The sequence below is a fragment of the Neoarius graeffei genome, chromosome 17, assembly GCF_027579695.1.
Source record: "Neoarius graeffei isolate fNeoGra1 chromosome 17, fNeoGra1.pri, whole genome shotgun sequence".
Classification (NCBI taxonomy): Eukaryota; Metazoa; Chordata; class Actinopteri; order Siluriformes; family Ariidae; genus Neoarius; species Neoarius graeffei.
The window spans coordinates 44,612,440-44,631,434 of record NC_083585.1 but is presented as its reverse complement, the minus strand read 5'-3'; the positions used below and the strand labels follow the sequence as shown (position 1 = coordinate 44,631,434).

Here is an 18,995-nt window from a genome sequence, read left to right as displayed (position 1 = left end):
AACACTGCAGAACCAACAGCTGGACCAGCCAGAAGGTCCAGAAGAAGACTTTGTGCCTGGTGCCTGGAGAGATGGCTTCAATATGGAAGACACACAGGTTGTTGCAGGCCCCAACACTGCGACCAAAGAAGCCAAGAAGCAGAGGAACCTCATCAAGCACTGGGTCAACTCCTCAGCTGGGGCACTGGACTGGCAGGACAGGATGGTGTAGACCTGGACCCTAGTGTTGCAATGCAGAATGGACTTAATATAGACTATACTTTTTGGTAGAAACTGAAATATTGTATGTGTAACTTAATTACAATGACTTATTTGTCGATAACAGTAATAATAAAAGTAATTGTGTGTGTCATTTCGAAGTAATTATTTTTACTGATCGCCCTACTTTTTTAGCCAATCTGTTCTAGGCATGATCTCTTTTTCAATTATTTATTTTACTGAGTTCCCGGTCGACCCCTTTTCACGTAACCAAACGTATAAAACAGTATTAATAAATGTCATAGTTTTATTTTGTATTGTTTTATTCTTTTTCATTTTTTTAACTTTATTTTTTTTGGGGGTATTTTGTATTTTTTTATTATATTTTTTATTTTATTTTAGATTTTACTTTTTTTTTTATTTTAAAATAAAAAGTAAACTCAAAAATAAAATAAAAAATAACATAAAATAAAATAAAACATATACAATAAACGAAAAATATAAAATAAAACAGATAAAATAAACGAAAAATATAAAATAAAACATATACAATAAACGAAAAATATAAAATAAAACAGATAAAATAAACGAAAAATATAAAATAAAACAGATAAAATAAACGAAAAATATAAAATAAAACATATACAATAAACGAAAAATATAAAATAAAACAGATAAAATAAACGAAAAATATAAAATAAAACATATACAATAAACGAAAAATATAAAATAAAACAGATAAAATAAACGAAAAATATAAAATAAAACATATACAATAAACGAAAAATATAAAATAAAACAGATAAAATAAACGAAAAATATAAAATAAAACAGATAAAATAAACGAAAAATATAAAATAAAACATATACAATAAACGAAAAATATAAAATAAAACAGATAAAATAAACGAAAAATATAAAATAAAACATATACAATAAACGAAAAATATAAAATAAAACAGATAAAATAAACGAAAAATATAAAATAAAACATACAATAAATGAAAAATATAAAATAAAACATATACAATAAACGAAAAATATAAAATAAAACAGATAAAATAAACGAAAAATATAAAATAAAAAATATATTTTACTTTTTATTTTATCTTTTATTTTATTTTATACTTTTTTTTTACTTATTTTATTTTTTATTTTTTTTTCCATTATTTTTTTGGGGGGGAAAATATTAAAAACAAGAAATTGAAAGTTTCACGCAAGAACCAGGCAAAGTTCAAACTATGTACAACATTTATTTACAGATTCCTAAACAAAAAGTTCTACGAGTCAGTCTCTGGGTCCACTGGTGGCTGTGGAGTGTTGAGCGTGTCAGTCAGAGAGGTAGCCGTGGACGGGGTGGCAACTGGACCTGGACTGTCCAGGGTGCTGAATAAGTCGCTGACACTGGCTGCTGTAGACACTCCGGTGGGGAACACGGTAACGTCCGTGGCGGCACAAGTGACAACCAGGGCTGGAGAGCTGCTGCCTTGGTTGCTCTGGTCCATGGTGTGTCTGGCAGAGCTGATGGCCGTAGAGACGGAGGCATGGGTGGTGGCTGGTGCTGTCAGCGTGTGGAAGACGGGAGAGTTCCTACTCTGTGGCTGGAAGAACCTCTGTGGCTGGTAGTAGGAGTGAGGCTGCTGGAAGGACGAGTGAGGCTGCTGGAAGGACGAGTGAGGCTGCTGGAAGGACGAGTGAGGCTGCTGGAAGGACGAGTGAGGCTGCTGGAAGGACGAGTGAGGCTGCTGGAAGGACGAGTGAGGCTGCTGCTGGTGGTATCTGGCCATCCACTCCCTGGTCTGTGACTGCCAAGGAGTGCCAGTGGGCGGGTTGTCATGCCACTGGCTAGGGTCCGGCTGAAACATGTCGCTCTGGGCTTGCCTGGTGGTTGTGATGCCAGGAGGGGGGGCCGACCGACATGTAGCTGAGAAGGTCGGCAGGTCCTCCTCTTCCTCTTCACTGTCTTCATCCATCAGCCGCGTGAGGATCATGTTGATACTGGCCCTGGCCTTCTTGAACTTCCGGCTCGACATTGTGAGAAGGCTGTCCCTCACGTAGTTCGCAAAGGTTGACTCAGGGGTCACTGCTGGAGGCTGGAACAAACCCCTGAGTATAGCCTCTGACTCCTTGACCTTCTCCTGCAGGGTAGCCAACACGTCATCCTCAGTGGTGGTATCCTCATCCTGTCCAGATCGTCCGGGCCTCTTGGAACTGCTGCTGCTGGAGGCTGCTGTGGCAGGTGTGGAAGATCTGGAAGGTATGGCAGCACACTCCGTGATAGAAGGTCCAGATACCGGTAAATCCTCCTGGACAGTTGCTGCAGCTGAGGCTCTGCTGGGTAGGATGGGCTTGGCTGGCTCCGGTCTGTGTCGCACTACCTCCTGCAGGAACCTGAAGTTGTTGAGCACCCACTCGTCCCTCTCTGTTCTTCTTGGGGCACCGTCACCGCTCTTGTGTTTCAGGAGTCTGGTGTTCTTATCCCGCAGTGACCGGAACCAGCCCTTCAAGTGCTTCACCGTCTTCTGCATCTTCTCTGCCTGGGCCTCCCACAACTTCTCCTTGTTGGTGATCTTGTGGTAAGCCTGGAGCTTAGAGTCCCACAATGTCCGGTTCTCTTGTAACCACTCGACCATGATGGCCTCATCAGATTCAGAGAGGCTGTAATTTATCCTGTCACTCTTCTTCCTCTTGCCTCTGTCCTGTGAGGAGGCTGCTGACAAGCTTCTGGAGGAGGAGGAGGAGCAGCTAGACCCTGGAGACCCTGGAGAGGCTGGAGATGGCGACTGGGACCTGGAGGGGGTGACTGTTGCCCTCTTGTTCTTCGGCTGCTTCTGCTGCTGGCTGCCTGCTGGCTGGCTGTCAGCCTCGCTTTCAACAGGAGGGGGATGGACCTCTGCAGTGATGGAAACAACCTCCTGGCTGGGAGAGGATGCTGCTCGTCGGCCCCTGCTGCTGCCCCGACCTCTGCTGCTGGCCCTCTTGCTCTTGGGAGGCATACTTCTTTTCTTTTTCTTTCGTTCGTTCTTCTTCGTTTTGCGATGTTGACTGCGCGGTGGTTGAAATGGAAGTGATGCACTCTGGCCAAAAGCCCCCCCTTTTATACTGCGCGTCCAGCCGCAGGTTGGCGAAACGTCACAGGAACGTCACACAAACGCTCCACGCGTTACTCGAACGCTACAGGAACGCTAGGCAGACGCTGTGGAAACGTCGAGAACGTCAGCTAGATGCTGGACAAACGTCGAGAACGTTACCTGGACGCAAGGCAGACGCTACCCAAACGCTATGATAACGCTATCAAAGCGCTGTGGACGCTATGAGAACGCTAGGTTTTGCTGCTATTTTGGACCACAAACGTCGCCTGACACTGAGGGAACGTTGGCTGAGCGTTACCCAAGCGTTACAAGAACGTTACAACATCGTTGACCTAGAAACTTAATTTGAAGAACGTCGACGTTCCCCGGCGTTTCGCAAATTTTTAAAAACGCAACCAAACGTCGAACAAAACGACAGGGCCCATAGCAATGAACACTGAGGAACTGAAACAGGCATACTTCTATGTGAACTCAGAAAGAAAGTTTGTCCCACCCACGTGTCTGAAATCTCCTTTGTAGTCATATAACCAAAAAGGTGTTTTTACCTGGATAGAGGGGAACCCACTCGTAGTGTTTCCTGCTGAAAGCTTTGGAGTTGAACTGGGAGCACTGGTGCTGTTTGAAGCCAATTCTGCTGTTTGGGCAAGGCTAGGCAAGAAATACATCAATAATTACACCGCTCACACAGCTGGCAGCATGGTAAACAGCTTGCACATATTAGAGCATTAAACCAAGATGTCAGAATGCATGTGTATTCCAGCCAGCTTTGGCAGAACACAGTTCACACAGTTTCTCTTTATCCTTTAATTTCACTCAGCCCTACTTCAGGGACTCCAAATCACATAAAACACGGACAGTAAAGTGCAACCCTACCTGGTTAGTACACAATTGATACTGCTTATGCGATCCAGCACAGAAGGAACTGTTAATGTTGTGCGTGGTAGTGAGCCTAGGAAGAAAACATTACAGGTTAAAAAAAATAAATTAATTAAAAAAAAATACACCTATAGAAGCAAGGGTAGACAAATCAAATAAATATCAACGTAATAAAGTGTCATGCATATCCTCATCACCCATAATTGATGAGGATAAAATTTGGCTCATGATGAGCAAACTGGCTATTTCACTGCGTTAAAATACAACTATGGGAAACTTCTGGCGTATATGAACTTCTGGCGAGATGATAACTGTGTAGCCATAGTCCCTATCCTCCGTAAAAAAGCTTCTGAAGTAGTAAATTGTCCTTGCATGCTCAACAAAAAGGCAGCAAGTCACTGACGAGTGTCTCAGGCTGTGGTTTTCTCTTAATGAAACCTTTTGAGCATTTTTTTTTGGTCTCTTTATTTCTTTGTCTGCAAGGTGACTGCAGGAGAATTATAGAATCACAGCTCAGTGTTTCTCTTAATTGCTCCATCATGGTTTCATCAGTATGAATGGCTGCATGCTGTCATGGGACAAACGTTACCCTGATGCTTTGACACTTGTTTGGCAACTACTACATACACGTGGGTGATGAATTAAAGAAAGCTGATTGGGATAAAATGATCATAAATCGAATGCCATGGCATTCACAGTCACCAAGTCTCAACCCAGCTGAACACTTTATGGGTGATTTTGGGGGGGATGTGCTAGACAGGATTCTCCATGACCATCGCTGAAACATCAGCTGAGGGGACCGGTTTTAGGCCCTGTCCACACGGCAACGGATTCAGGTGAATCCAATACAATTGTTTATCGTTTAGGCCTGGCGTCCACATGGCACTGGCGTTTTCGGTACCCCAAAACGAAATCTTTTGAGAACGGGTTCCAGAGTGGAAAGATCTGGCAACGTTGCCGTTGCGAAGTCGTCTGGATGAGTAGAACGGATTTGTTTACGATGACGTCACAACCACATGACTGTCAGTGCTTCACGCCGGGTAGAAGTGTAACGAACTCGATGCGAGTTGTCAACAAATCCTATAACTTGGTTCATGAAACGCGCTTACAAAATATTTTCACTGTGAATATTTATTGTGTAATGGTGCAAAGTGAGAGAGAGAGAGAATAGCTCTTACGGCAGAGTCAATCCCGCCAGCAAAAATAGGGAAAAAAGGAGCGATCTCACCTCTTCAGATGTTGGTTTAAGTCCTACAATACATTCCTCAAAAAGGGCGTAGAAGAACAAATTAATCCATCAACGTGTAGCATTCAATTTATTCCGGACCATTAAAGACGCCGCCTTCCGCGTAGAATCATACGTCATCCTCGCCGCCATATTGGATGGGTCAAAGCGGAGAATAAAGATGCCTCATTCATGTGCTGCGTTTAACTGTACCAACAGGTTTACCGTCCAAACGAGATCACATGGGATTACCTTTCACAGGTGAGACTGGAAAAATACTTTTCATTGTATTTGGTCATTATAATGTAATTTTACGAACAGATTTTTCTGACTTTGTGGCTAATATGAAGTCTCGCGCATAATAGTTTATGTGCATGCGTCCTTACTTCTTCTATTGTTCTGGTGTCTCCAAAGGGACCGTCTTACAGCGCCCCTAGAGGTGTGGCATGTGTATTGCATCGTTTTCAGCAAGCGTTGCGTTGCCATATGGACCTGATATTTTACTGATCGTTGCCCATGTGGACGCGATATTTTTTTAAAATAACATCTCGTTGCCGTTGTCGTGTGGATGTAGCCCAAGTCTCAACCCAGCTGAACACTTTATGGGTGATTTTGGGGGGGATGTGCTAGACAGGATTCTCCACGACCATCGCTGAAACATCAGCTGAGGGGACCTGTTGGTAACTCGCCAGCGCCCCCTATAACGATCCCACAATTTCCTTGCGCGCTCCACCCGGATGTGACGTGAAGTGGAACTGCTTTAACTGTATCGAGAGCGCCTCGATTCGCTCTCTCATGTTCTGACTACTGGAGTGGTCGGACGGACTGTAGGCACGCTCGCCTACAGTGTTGAGACTAACCGCTATTGTCTGAGAACAGCCTGTTCAAATTAGTTTCGGCCGAACTTTTGAACGACCCGCTAAGTTTCAGCGATATAGTGGTTTTGATTCTAAACCTTTGCAAAGTTTAACTACAGTTAAGTAGTTTTCCACGCTAAGAGGCATTAGCGGACAGCTTAGCTCCTCTCAGCCTTTCCTCGTCGACGCATCACCGGAGGTTTCTCCTGAAGCACCGTGGGCCAGCTAGGCCTTCATCTCCCTGCTTCGTTAGCCGCGGTTGGACGCAACGCGCCGCTAACCTCCTCTCCTCGGACTGCGACCCTCAGCGCGGACATCGGAGAAAGAACTTCCATCGCATTGAGTAGGCACTTGGGCAAATTTTTAATTTGTAGCTTATTCAGATGGTTGTTAGGGTCATGTTTAAGCTTTGAGCTATTTAGCATACCCGCTCAGACACGGAAGGTGTTTGTTTTTATTGTTTGTTTGTTTTTATTGTTTGTTTTGGTTCTGTTTTTTTCTTTGAACTTGTTAGACAGGGTATCTTGCATGATATCTTTCCTTAACTCCATTGCTAGCTTCCCTATCTGATTAGCAGCGCAGCGACAAGTTTGTTATTTTAAGCTCCGAGGCTAGACCGCTACAAGGCCTAGCTCTCTCCATCCAACACCTATTATACACACACATACACTCTCTCTCTCTCTCTCTCTCTCGCGTTGAGTTCTTTGCCTAGATAGTCTGTTGGAAATTGTTAAGTGCAGTGTTTGGATCCAGCTGTAGCGTGGTCAGATTCTCCTTAGCAACTTATTGCTAGCTACCTCAGGGTGATACGCTAGCTCGTAGGCTTGTGTTCTCGACTAGGCCTGCCGGCGCCATATTTTTCCGACGCCATTTTGTTACCTCCCTCATTGAGTTACCTGTGATACGACACCTAGGCACTGACCGCCATTTTGTTTAAGCATTGCCAGAGTGGCTAGTCATTAGCATCTGCCCACAGATACCTACACAAAGCACACATTAGCCACAGAGCTAATCCTTTGTTCTATTTAGCTAACATTCCTTTGTTTTAGCTAACATTCCTTTGTTTTAGCTAACGACAAGCTAGGTCACACACACACATACACACACGCCTCCACGCACACACAAGGGATTCTCTTCTTCTATCTCTTTCTCTCTCTCTTTCCCTCAACTTTATAGTCCAGGTGTAATTGTTCCATTGTTTTGTCTTGTTATTACCTTTGCTGACATTGAATGTATTTTGAGTTTATTATTATTAGTGAGTAGTAGACAAATAAAAGCTAATAAAATTGAATTGCATTTTACTTGTTCCTGTTGTTTATTCACAAGGTCAACTATTTAGAACTCCTTTTTCCTTCAGAATTTAGCTTTTGTATACAACTGGGTTTCCCATCTAATACAGAGCTACCATTAATCTTGAATGTAACCATTCACGGTGAGTATTAAGATTAATAATTTAAGATTTTATGAGACTGATCTTTATTTATAAATTGATTAATTTAATTATCAATTATTACATAATTTATAATTTAATTAATCCCAATTCAACCTACATTAAAGTGGTGCCCCGTGTGAGGCATAGTTTAATGACCTTGTGAATTTCTCAACAATAACTTGTAAACTGCTGTATACCCAAAATCAACTGCCAAGGTATAACACAGATGACTTTAATGGTGAATCATTAACAGTGTGTTAATCACAGAACTGAAATTCAGCTGCCAACCACAGTTAGCTGATAAACTGGTTTAATTGATTAGTACATTAGAGTAATATCTAATCCAAGTACTTAATTAATATTATTAATAATAATCATTATTATTAACTAATTATTAATTGAGCTAATTAATACAAGTGAAACATTAGTGAAAACAAAGTAGCTAAGAAACCACATCAATTATTTAGCAACTTGGATTGAATTAATTTCTAACCTAATCAACACCTAGTATTAATTTCCTTTAAGTTAATTAATACATTTCGAACAAAATGTCGCGTTCCCCATCAAGGGAGTCAGAAGGGCCCCTCCTCTCTCTCTTCGACGTTGTAGGCGATTTAGGCCAAGTCCCGGAGGATAGGAGAAATTACTTCTGTGATCTGGACCAAAAGGCTCGCTTTGATGAGATACACATAGCCGTTAGGGAACTTAAGGAGCGTACTATGACTCTCCCAGAAGGGCTACCCAAATTGTTCATGATCTACTATAAGGAAATGGAACATGTGTGTATGACCCTCGAACAAGAGAAAAGAACACTAAAACGACAACTGGCCGAAGCTCAAAGGAGAGCAGAAAGCGCGGAGAGTAGCCTCGTGGGCCTGAGAGCCACACAAGATGAACTAAAGCGCGAAATAGAATACCTCAGAGAAGAAGTGACGCAAGCACGTCGCTCAGATGAGGGATCGGCCAAACCCTCCCAAGAACAGAGGTCCGCTCTGGAGGAGGAAGAACCTGAGCTTAGAACGGTAGATCAGACACCGCACTCAAGCTCAACTCGCGTGAAAGTCGCGCGATCGCCACCTCGTGGCGCTGGGAGTTTTTACTTTACTCCCCACTACACCCCCTCGCGCTTCAATATCGCTGCAGCCTCTAGCCCGCAGAAAACGCCGCGCTACGTACCCTCAGACTCCTCTGACGGAGAGGCCGCCTACAAGCCGAAACGCAGACATAGGCGATATGAGAGCAGCTCAAATAGCGAAGACAGCGAGGACCCCTACGGGTCAAAATCGAAACGCCTCGTCGCAGAACGCAAAACTAGGATCCGCCAAATCGACGTCCTTGCGAAAGACATAGAGCGTTTTGAGCCGGAAAATCATAGACACCGAAGCGTTAATGATTATTTCCGGGAAATCGAGCGTAGCCTCCTGGACCTGCCAGAGGCTACGTCGCATGAAAAGGCCAGACTAGTCTGGAAAACTTTAGGTAGTGGCGTACGAGCATTCGTTGAGACCCTACCGCAGTCAGTCCTCGACAACTACAAGAAAATACGTAAGTACTTGAAAGAGGAATACTCGTTGTACGAGGACGAGACTGCTGCGACGATGGGTGCCATTCTGATCAGACAGAAACGAAGCGAACACCCTCGCGAGTACTACCGTCGGCTCCGCGCAGCGTACTTTCAGGGCAGAAGCGAGCCCGGGCTAGAGGAAGATCGCAACTTCAAGTCCCTCTTCCTCCATAACCTTCACCCGTGCATCCGTAACCAAGTAACACTCGCGTGTCGCCAGCGCCCCCATACTATGAGAGAAATGCGTCGCACCGCACAACTAACGTGGGAGACGTTCGTCCGACCCACGGACCGCCACGAGGACGATCCCAGAGTCCTCAGCCTATATGAGCAGGAAGGTCAGTCCTTAGGCCTAGAAGGGGGTGAAGCCCCAAACCGCGGGCCCCCTTGGGCGAACCCAAACCCCGGCCACCAGACGTCGAGTCAACCCAAAGGTAACTGGAAAGTTCGACAAGCTGGAGCCAAGGGGGAACAGGGCCCCAACCCCAAAGGGCAAGGTAACCGCAAACCTGGCAGTCACGGCCCTAAATCTCAGAATAGCGGACAGTCAAGGCCCCATCGCAACTCCTCTCGAAGGGAGCGGAGCCCTAAGCTAGCTACCTCTAAACAAGCCAACCAAGAGCCGCTTGGGATGGCAGAACTGAGGGCTGAATTAGCACGGATTAAACAAGCCAACCAAGAGCCGCTTGGGATGGCAGAATTGAGGACCGAATTAGCACGGGTTAAACAACTGCTGAGCAATAAGAACAGGAAGGGTAAGCCGAGCAAGGACAGGGACGAACCGTCAGCATGACTAGGCCGGGACCCATCCCCACCACAACCGCGTGTCTACCTCGTGGGGTGGGGAAAGGACCCCTGCCCAATAGGCAGCGATGAGTTGAAACCACCCCCCTCGGTAGTGAAGCCTGACCCGCAGGATGCACCCCTGACGCAGTTTCTTGGAGATTTGGTTAGGAAAGGCAATGCCAAGCGTATCTATACCCCAGTTGTGGTAGAAGGCAACGTTTCCCTCCAAGCTCTCTTGGATACCGGGTCAGAAATCACCCTGATGTGTTCCAAAGTCTTCGCAGAGGTTTCTGATGCGCGGCGCGCGCAAGGTAGACCCATCAGAACCGAACGTTGTGACGTCAACTTGGTTAGCTTCACCCAGAATCAAGCCCCAGTAACAACCATTGCATGGTTAGAACTCACCTTCCAGGGCATGTCCATCACTCACCCCACTTACATCTGCTCTGTTGGGGTAGAACCGTTCCTCATTGGCCAAGACCTACTAGATAGGCTAGCGCCCCTCATTGACTGTCGTCGTGGGCAACTGTGGGCCCAGGTCGCGTCCCCACAGACCCCAGATCCTCGTCGTCACGATCGAGCCTGTTGCGATGAAGTTAGCGTGGAGGCTACTCCACCGATAGCTGAGTCAGGGCAGGTCCCCGAGAGCCTCGAGACCACTCCGCTCCACCCTGAGCCGAGTCGAGACACACCAAACTCAACCGACACTCTTCTCAACCGCAACGCGCTTGATGGCCACCCGTCTTTCCTTTGCTTTCTTGGCGAATCTGCCCCAACCAGGTACTACCCCTGGATATCTGGCAACATTGCTGTCAACGGCGTCACGGCACCTGCCGTCAGGTTAGCGCTTTGGTCAGAGAAGTCAGCCATCAGCCAAACGTGGTTCGACATAGTGCGTCAGAGCACTCCTTCCCCTGTCTTTGTGCAGAAGAGCCACCGGCTACTGTCAGCCGAACAACCCCAGAGCCCCATCAAAGCCACGGGCGTCTGCGCCGTGTCGCTCGCCATCGGTCAGAGAGAATTCCTTCATTTCTTGAGTGTCGTCCCCGGACTTCCTGACCCACTGGTCATTGGGGCAGACATCTTGGTCAGACTGGGAGCCCAACTGGACCTAGTCAACCGGGTCATCTGGACCCAAGCCGATGCTGCTAAGCACCCGTTCCAAGCTGACCCGGAACAAATGCGGTCAGGACAAACGATTCCCCAAGCCTGCCATGTCGCTAGCGAATTTGACATAGTCATTCCCGCTAGGACTGCTGGTTCCCCTCTTAAGCTGGTCATCATGAAAGACCAACAGTTTCGTAGCTCCCAGGCGTTCTTCCAGCCTCTCAGATTCTTCATGGAGCTTGACTTAGCCGTGTGTGGGACTCCGCTGCTTGAAGTGAGTCATCGTTCCGCTTACCTCCTGGTTCAAAACTCCACGCGGGACGCCATCACGATCCCCGCCCGTCGGCCTTTAGGCCTTCTGATAGACCAGGCATTCCATGACTTTGAACTCACCATTCCAGTCATCGGTGAGCTGCCAACGCCGGACACTCATTCCGATCCAGTGGAACCTCCCTGGATCACTCTTCCTTTCCACATGATCCGCGTCGAACCTCACATCATGCTTTGCGACGAGCGCATAGTCATGACCAAAACTGACACCCCGAAACACATGCTGGTGTACGCTCTTGCCACGCAATCGAGCAACGACACCCCTGCAACTGAGGTCGTCGATTCAGCTCTAGGTGAACCGTACCCAGGCTTCGAACGAGAAGTTCAACAACAGCTGGTGAAAGCTGACAGCCTGACCACGGACGCCCAGAGACGACAGCTCCGTGAACTGTTCTACGACTTCAAGGCGATCTGGGCGCGAGATTCCAATGACTGCGGAGTCACGGACATCCACACCGTCCGAATCCCAACAGATCCGAACGCTCCACCGACGTTCGTGCGGCAATACAAAATCCCGTTAGCCGCATACGACTCAATACAAGAAACACTGGACACTCTGCTGGAAAAGCAGATCATTCGTGAGTGTAACTCGACTTACAACTCCCCCTTGTGGCCGGTGCTGAAACCGAACGGCAAGTGGCGTCTCACCATTGACTATAGGCAGCTGAACAAGCAAGTGCCCTTGTCAAGATGGCCCATGATCCATCTGGATCAAGAACTTGCCAAGGTGAAGGGTGCAAAGTTCTTCTCCACCGCCGACGTGGCGAGTGGATTCTGGACCATGCGCGTGGATCCAGCTGACCAACACAAGCTGGCCTTTTCCTTTGGGAACCGCCAGCTAACTTTCAACCGATGTCCGTTCGGCTACGCGAACTCCCCCGCTGAATTCAACATCATCTTGCATAAGGCAATGAGCGATGCCGCAGCTCGTGGCAACTTGATCTATGTCGATGACATCCTCATTAGGTCACAGACTTTTGATGCACACCTCGAAGAGATACGCCATGTTCTGTCTCAGCTGTCCAGAGCAGGAGCGAAGCTCTCTGTCACCAAAGGGCAGTGGTGTCGCACCAAAGTTGAATACGTTGGACTGTGCGTCGGGCCAGATGGCATTGAACCCCAGTCAGGGAGGGTGCGGGCTATCCAAGACATCAAAGCCCCATCCAACGTACCCGAACTCAGGAGCTTCTTAGGGGTCTGCAACTACTCCCGACAGTTCATCGAGGACTACGCGGAGATAGCACGACCGCTCACCGAGCTCCTCCGAAAGGATAAACCCTTCCAGTGGAGTGAGCCTCAAGAACTCGCGTTCAAGAGCATGAAGCAGAAGCTCTGCTCCGCTCCCTGCCTCGTGTATCCCGACAAAGACAAACCGTTCTTCTTGGAGGCTAGTTTCTCCACCCACTGCCTGAGCGCTGCACTGTCACAGCAGCATGACAAAGATCGCCGTGTCGTAGCATACGCCAGTCGGCCCCTCAGTGCTGTGGAGTTTAAATCTTCAGACTGCGAAAAAGCCCTGCTGGCCACGGTCTGGGCCGTTGAACACTTTCGCAGTTACATTGGTGGCCAGAAGGTGGTGATAGAGACCAATCATCAACCGGTCTCGTTCTTGAACAGCCAGAGGCTGAGAGAGGGAAGAGTTTCGAACAGTCGCATTGCAGCTTGGATGATGGCATTACAGGGCTACGACGTCGAGGTGAAGTACGCCCAGAACCACAAGATGGCGCTTGGCCGAGGCCTGGCGGAATGCCAGCATTGCGACTGCGAGAATAGTCCGGATCAAACCGAACTAACAACCGTACCTGCTCTCCCCTCCGACCACCACTACTATGACGAGAACGTCTGCAAAGACCTCCCCACCGCTTACATAGATGGATGCTCATTCCATCATGAACGCAAAGTGCAAGCCGGTGTCGGTATCGTATGGGCGAACGGCCCTATACAAGGGAAATACCAACACCGACTCGGGGCTAAGACTAGCCAATATGCGGAGGTAGCAGCCGTGCTCATCGTCCTGCAACAAGCTGCCCGTGAGAACATCAAGCGGTTAGTCCTCTGCTCTGATTCAAATTATGCCAGGCATAGCTTCGTCTCACACTTTCCCTCGTGGAAGGTGCAGGACATGAAAAACGCAAGGGGCAAGGAAGTGAAACACTCCGAACTCTTCCTAGCATGCGATCGACTCGTAACCGAACAGGGAATGTGCGTCTATTGGAAGAAGGTGAAGGGACATTCTCAAGTCCCAGGACCTGACAAAGTCGGTAACGATGAGGCAGATGGCCTCGCCAAAGCGGGAGCCGTAGACGGCCCCCTTTGGGAATTCCAGCCGTCATGGCTTCCCGAGACGCCACGCCATGACGTAACCGCGATTACTCGCCGACAGGCTAGAGCAGGTCAAACTGACGCAATACCCCAAGCAGGAACAGTGCAACTCGGCCGACTGCCCCAGGATGCCGACCTGGTGTCTATGCAGGAAAGGGATCCCGTGATCCACCAGATCCGTAAGTTCCTTGCGGACCCCGTGGCGTCCCCAATTTCCCCACAAGAGTTGCAACAGTCCCGAGACTTAAATCACCTTCACAATCTCAAAAACGGCTTAAAACTCGAGAAAGGACTCCTGGTGTACACACCACGCAACCAGGGACCTCCCCGGTGGGTCGTGCCCACAGATCATAGGGGGGTCATGTTGCAGTACGCTCACGACAGCCCGTGCGGGGGCCATAGGAACGCTCAGGTGACCTACCAGACACTCCAACAGATTGTCTATTGGCCCTTCATGATTCAGGACGTTACCGAGTATGTTAAAGGGTGCTTGATTTGCTGCCAATTCCGACCAGCCCAACCGTTGAACCGCGCCCCACTGCAAAGCAAAGGCATCTCATTCCCCTGGTCTAATCTCCAGATAGACTGGGTCGGACCGGTGCCGAAATCGGCTCGAGGTAATAAGTACCTCCTGACCGTCACTTGCGCGTTCACGAAGTGGGTGGAATGCTTGCCCGCCCCAAACGAAACCGCAGAGACCACCGCTCTCCTTCTTATGAACCATGTGTTCAGCCGTTGGGGCTTGCCCCTATCCATTGATTCCGACCGAGGTACTCATTTCACTGCAGAGGTCATGAGAGTGTTGTGGGAGATGCTCGGAGTCGAGGCAAAATTCCACATCGCGTATCATCCTCAGTCTTCCGGTCAGGTCGAACGCGCCAACCAAACCATCGTGAGCATGCTTCGCAAGTATGTTAGCCACCATGGCAAAGATTGGGACATCAAACTCCCTCTGGTGCTGATGGCCATTCGGTCCACTCCTCACCGCACCACCGGAGTCACCCCGTTCGAAATGATGACTGGCCGTGAAATGGTTCTTCCCTTACACCTCCTCTACCGACCAGAGGACTTAAGCGTTGCCACTGCGTACACCGCACACCAGTACGTCACCGACTTGCAACGCCACTTGCAGGCCACGTTTGCGTGGGCCCAGGAACACCTCGAAAAGAGTGCGAAAGGACAGAAAGCTTACTACGACAGAAAGGCGACACACCGTGAGTACGAAGTAGGCGACAGAGTCCTATACTTCAATTTCACCAAACCGGTAGGAGTTGCCAGAAAATTCTTACCCCGTTGGTCCGGCCCTTTCGAAATCGTCGGTAAACTGTCCCCCGTCGCCTACCGCATCAAAACTTCGAAGCCCAGCCAGGCGCCTTCGTATAGATGGGTCCATAGCAACCAAATAAAGCTTTTTGAGCAGTCCACACTCCATAGGGGGGTGGACAAACAATAAGTTATAGCCTGCCCAACTTAGTTGCATGCCTCTCAATCCATAAGCGTGCATCTATAAGTAACCACCCTCGTTACCACTCAAATCGGAATAACAAACTCCTGTATGTTGCAGAATGGTCCCTCTCTGGATCCTCGGCATCTTCCTAGTCCTGCAGACCACATTGGCCGGTAACATAGTGGAACCAGGTCCGCCGAGTGGCATCGTTCTCCAAGATGCCCCAGGACTGCTCCTCACCAATTGCCGCGTCCATACCCAGCGCGTGTACACCCGCCTCGATCCTTGGGACGTGTACCGTAAGCATTTTAGATCGCCCACACAAACAAACCTCGAAACCGGGCCTGACTCCGAGATTGGGTCCAACATCGAACACGCCAAGCGTACCACAGTTCACATGCTCGAACAGTTACAGAAGTTCATAGTCACTGAGGAGGAACTCAGCGGCAAAACACGCCCTAAACGGTTCCTCGGAGGACTACTTACTGCTGCATCCGCCATTGGCTCTCTGTTCTCAATGGGCCTCTCTGCCGTTAACACCGTTAGCCTAACCGCGGTCAAACGAGAAATGAACATTCTTAAGGAAGAAATGCCAGAAATCCAGGGTAGACTACTAACTCAACAGGAGGAGCTGCAGGGCCTAGGCAAAACCCTGCAGGGAACCATACTAACCGTTAACATGCATTCTACATTAATCAAGAACACAGTACATGCCGTAGACAGGCTAGCAGCAATCATGAGAAGCGAAGTCAAGTACGTCCGAGTAATCCGAGACCTAATGCAGGACCTGATGAGAGAAGTAAGTAGCTCTCTCAGCACCCTGAGTGGAGGTAAAATCCCACCATATTTGATACCCCTCAGCATGGTTGACAGCATACTCCGATCTACTACCACGACTAACGTTTACTCATCACAGATTCATCTGGCTTATAGTCTTGGCAGTGCTATCCCCATTTTTGTGAACCCTCAAAACCTAGAAATAGGCTTCATCCTCAATCTCCCCGTTATTGAACGGCAAAACATATACAGAATCAAATCTGTCCTTAATGTAGGTTTCTGGAACAACGACGTACACGTACGGTTGCAGACACCTTCCACCATAGCCTATCACGATGACAACCCCTCTATCTACCTCGTCCCTAACTTAGACATGTGCACCTCTACCAAAGATATCCACTGGGTCTGCCCCAGCAATCCCTTTATCCGAGACACCACAGACCGTCTCTGTGGATTGACAAAAGTCCCCGAGCAGAAGTGTGCAGGCAAATTGTCTATTAAAGATGAAGGAATAGGAACTAGAGTAGAAAGAGCTGGTAATCGGTGGCTAATCAACACTCCCCAAACTGAGATTCTGGTATCATATGATCAACATAACACTGCCACTAGAATGAAGATCCCTAACGAAACCTCTCTCCTAAGTGTCCCACTAGGAGCCACTGTTCACGTGGGTGACATCACCCTCCATCACCTTAGCGCTGACCAGTATGAGACCGAGATAGAAATGCCCGATGCCTTCCCAGGTCACGAACTTGAGATAAACTCCACCCTCCAAGCACAACTACTGCTGGAAGGGACCAAAACCGTGCAATTCGATCTTAAGCCCACTGGCATCGCTACCACTTTCTTGAATAACCGCGCAAACCCTTCGTCCGATCAAGGATCTTTAATAAGCCGAATTGCGCTGGGATTTCTAGCTAGCGGTTGGGTTATCACAGTCTTCATAGCCATCACTCTACATAGGTACATACTGACACTACACCGCAAACTGGACAAAACGATCTACGCACCTGAGAAATTAGATCGTGGCATTGTCCGATTCTCCATCAGGCCTAAGGCCTCCACTAACTTTCTTGAAGAGTAGGCTTGCTAACACGCTAACTAACCCCTCTTTTCCATTTTCCTTTATGGAGTTTTGATTATTTTTGTTTGCTGTGTGAAATATTGTATGTAGAAGGTAGTTAAGTAGCCATAGTGTAATTGTTTTCATGTCCAAGTGCCTATGCTTTCATGCCCAAGTGCCTATGCATCTTATGGACTGTATGAAATGAATTGAACTGTTGAACTGTGTCTGAAAGACTTTTCACAGAAAGGACCCTTGGAACTACCTCATTGTGGAACTACCTCATTGTGGAACTACCTCATTGTGGATTACTAGGGACCGTGGGTCGCAGACTAAACACCATGTGCCCATAGGGTATCACTCCTTTCAGCGCCTATGGCCAAGGGGGGAATGTTGGTAACTCGCCAGCGCCCCCTATAACGATCCCACAATTTCCTTGCGCGCTCCACCCGGATGTGACGTGAAGTGGAACTGCTTTAACTGTATCGAGAGCGCCTCGATTCGCTCTCTCATGTTCTGACTACTGGAGTGGTCGGACGGACTGTAGGCACGCTCGCCTACAGTGTTGAGACTAACCGCTATTGTCTGAGAACAGCCTGTTCAAATTAGTTTCGGCCGAACTTTTGAACGACCCGCTAAGTTTCAGCGATATAGTGGTTTTGATTCTAAACCTTTGCAAAGTTTAACTACAGTTAAGTAGTTTTCCACGCTAAGAGGCATTAGCGGACAGCTTAGCTCCTCTCAGCCTTTCCTCGTCGACGCATCACCGGAGGTTTCTCCTGAAGCACCGTGGGCCAGCTAGGCCTTCATCTCCCTGCTTCGTTAGCCGCGGTTGGACGCAACGCGCCGCTAACCTCCTCTCCTCGGACTGCGACCCTCAGCGCGGACATCGGAGAAAGAACTTCCATCGCATTGAGTAGGCACTTGGGCAAATTTTTAATTTGTAGCTTATTCAGATGGTTGTTAGGGTCATGTTTAAGCTTTGAGCTATTTAGCATACCCGCTCAGACACGGAAGGTGTTTGTTTTTATTGTTTGTTTGTTTTTATTGTTTGTTTTGGTTCTGTTTTTTTCTTTGAACTTGTTAGACAGGGTATCTTGCATGATATCTTTCCTTAACTCCATTGCTAGCTTCCCTATCTGATTAGCAGCGCAGCGACAAGTTTGTTATTTTAAGCTCCGAGGCTAGACCGCTACAAGGCCTAGCTCTCTCCATCCAACACCTATTATACACACACATACACTCTCTCTCTCTCTCTCTCTCTCTCTCGCGTTGAGTTCTTTGCCTAGATAGTCTGTTGGAAATTGTTAAGTGCAGTGTTTGGATCCAGCTGTAGCGTGGTCAGATTCTCCTTAGCAACTTATTGCTAGCTACCTCAGGGTGATACGCTAGCTCGTAGGCTTGTGTTCTCGACTAGGCCTGCCGGCGCCATATTTTTCCGACGCCATTTTGTTACCTCCCTCATTGAGTTACCTGTGATACGACACCTAGGCACTGACCGCCATTTTGTTTAAGCATTGCCAGAGTGGCTAGTCATTAGCATCTGCCCACAGATACCTACACAAAGCACACATTAGCCACAGAGCTAATCCTTTGTTCTATTTAGCTAACATTCCTTTGTTTTAGCTAACATTCCTTTGTTTTAGCTAACGACAAGCTAGGTCACACACACACATACACACACGCCTCCACGCACACACAAGGGATTCTCTTCTTCTATCTCTTTCTCTCTCTCTTTCCCTCAACTTTATAGTCCAGGTGTAATTGTTCCATTGTTTTGTCTTGTTATTACCTTTGCTGACATTGAATGTATTTTGAGTTTATTATTATTAGTGAGTAGTAGACAAATAAAAGCTAATAAAATTGAATTGCATTTTACTTGTTCCTGTTGTTTATTCACAAGGTCAACTATTTAGAAC

The 18,995-nt window shown here is 47.7% G+C and overlaps 1 protein-coding gene across 1 annotated transcript in view; it reads right to left on the bottom strand.

The window, feature by feature from the left end:
* si:ch211-267e7.3 (ADAMTS-like protein 2) overlaps positions 1–18,995 on the bottom strand; it is a 104,855-nt gene that overhangs the window by 50,254 nt on the left and 35,606 nt on the right. Inside the window, 2 exon segments of the mRNA XM_060943512.1 lie at positions 3,836–3,938; positions 4,164–4,239. Of these exon segments, the coding sequence (XP_060799495.1) occupies positions 3,836–3,938; positions 4,164–4,239 (179 nt within the window).